The following is a 651-nucleotide window of genomic DNA, read 5'->3' on the forward strand; positions in this document are numbered from 1 at the left end:
GGTGGAGGTGGAGATGGCGATGGAGGAGGAGGGGACCTAACTGGTGGTGGTGGAGATGGAGAAGGTGGTGGAGGTGGAGATGGCGATGGAGGAGGAGGGGACCTAACTGGTGGTGGTGGAGATGGAGAAGGTGGTGGAGGTGGAGATGGCGATGGATGGAGATATCGATGGAGGAGGCGGGGACCTAACTGGAGGTGGTGGAGATGGAGAAGGAGGTGGAGGTGGAGATGGCGATGGAGGAGGAGGGGACGGGGACCTAATTGGAGGTGGTGGAGATGGTGATGGAGGAGGCGGGGACCTAACTGGAGGTGGTGGAGATAGAGAAGGTGGTGGAGGTGGAGATGGAGATGGAGGAGGCGGGGACCTAACTGGAGGTGGTGGAGATAGAGAAGGTGGTGGAGGTGGAGATGGAGATGGAGGAGGCGGGGACCTAACTGGAGGTGGTGGAGATAGAGAAGGTGGTGGAGGTGGAGATGGAGATGGAGGAGGCGGGGACCTAACTGGAGGTGGTGGAGATAGAGAAGGTGGTGGAGGTGGAGATGGAGATGGAGGAGGCGGGGACCTAACTGGAGGTGGTGGAGATAGAGAAGGTGGTGGAGGTGGAGATGGAGATGGAGGAGGCGGGGACCTAACTGGAGGTGGTGGAGATGG

The 651-nt window shown here is 59.9% G+C and overlaps 1 protein-coding gene across 1 annotated transcript in view; it reads left to right on the top strand.

Annotated features, from left to right (window-relative positions):
• Positions 1-199: 199 nt before the first annotated feature.
• The window catches only part of LOC102600804 (glycine-rich cell wall structural protein 1-like), a gene marked incomplete at its 5' end in the record, with an annotated part of 2,662 nt that continues 2,210 nt past the window's right edge, over positions 200-651 (top strand). Inside the window, one exon of the mRNA XM_015305287.1 lies at positions 200-638. Within this exon, the coding sequence (XP_015160773.1) occupies positions 200-638 (439 nt within the window). The remainder of the gene's footprint in view (positions 639-651) is intronic.

The sequence above is a fragment of the Solanum tuberosum genome, unplaced genomic scaffold (assembly GCF_000226075.1).
Source record: "Solanum tuberosum cultivar DM 1-3 516 R44 unplaced genomic scaffold, SolTub_3.0 scf00705, whole genome shotgun sequence".
Taxonomy (NCBI): domain Eukaryota; kingdom Viridiplantae; phylum Streptophyta; class Magnoliopsida; order Solanales; family Solanaceae; genus Solanum; species Solanum tuberosum.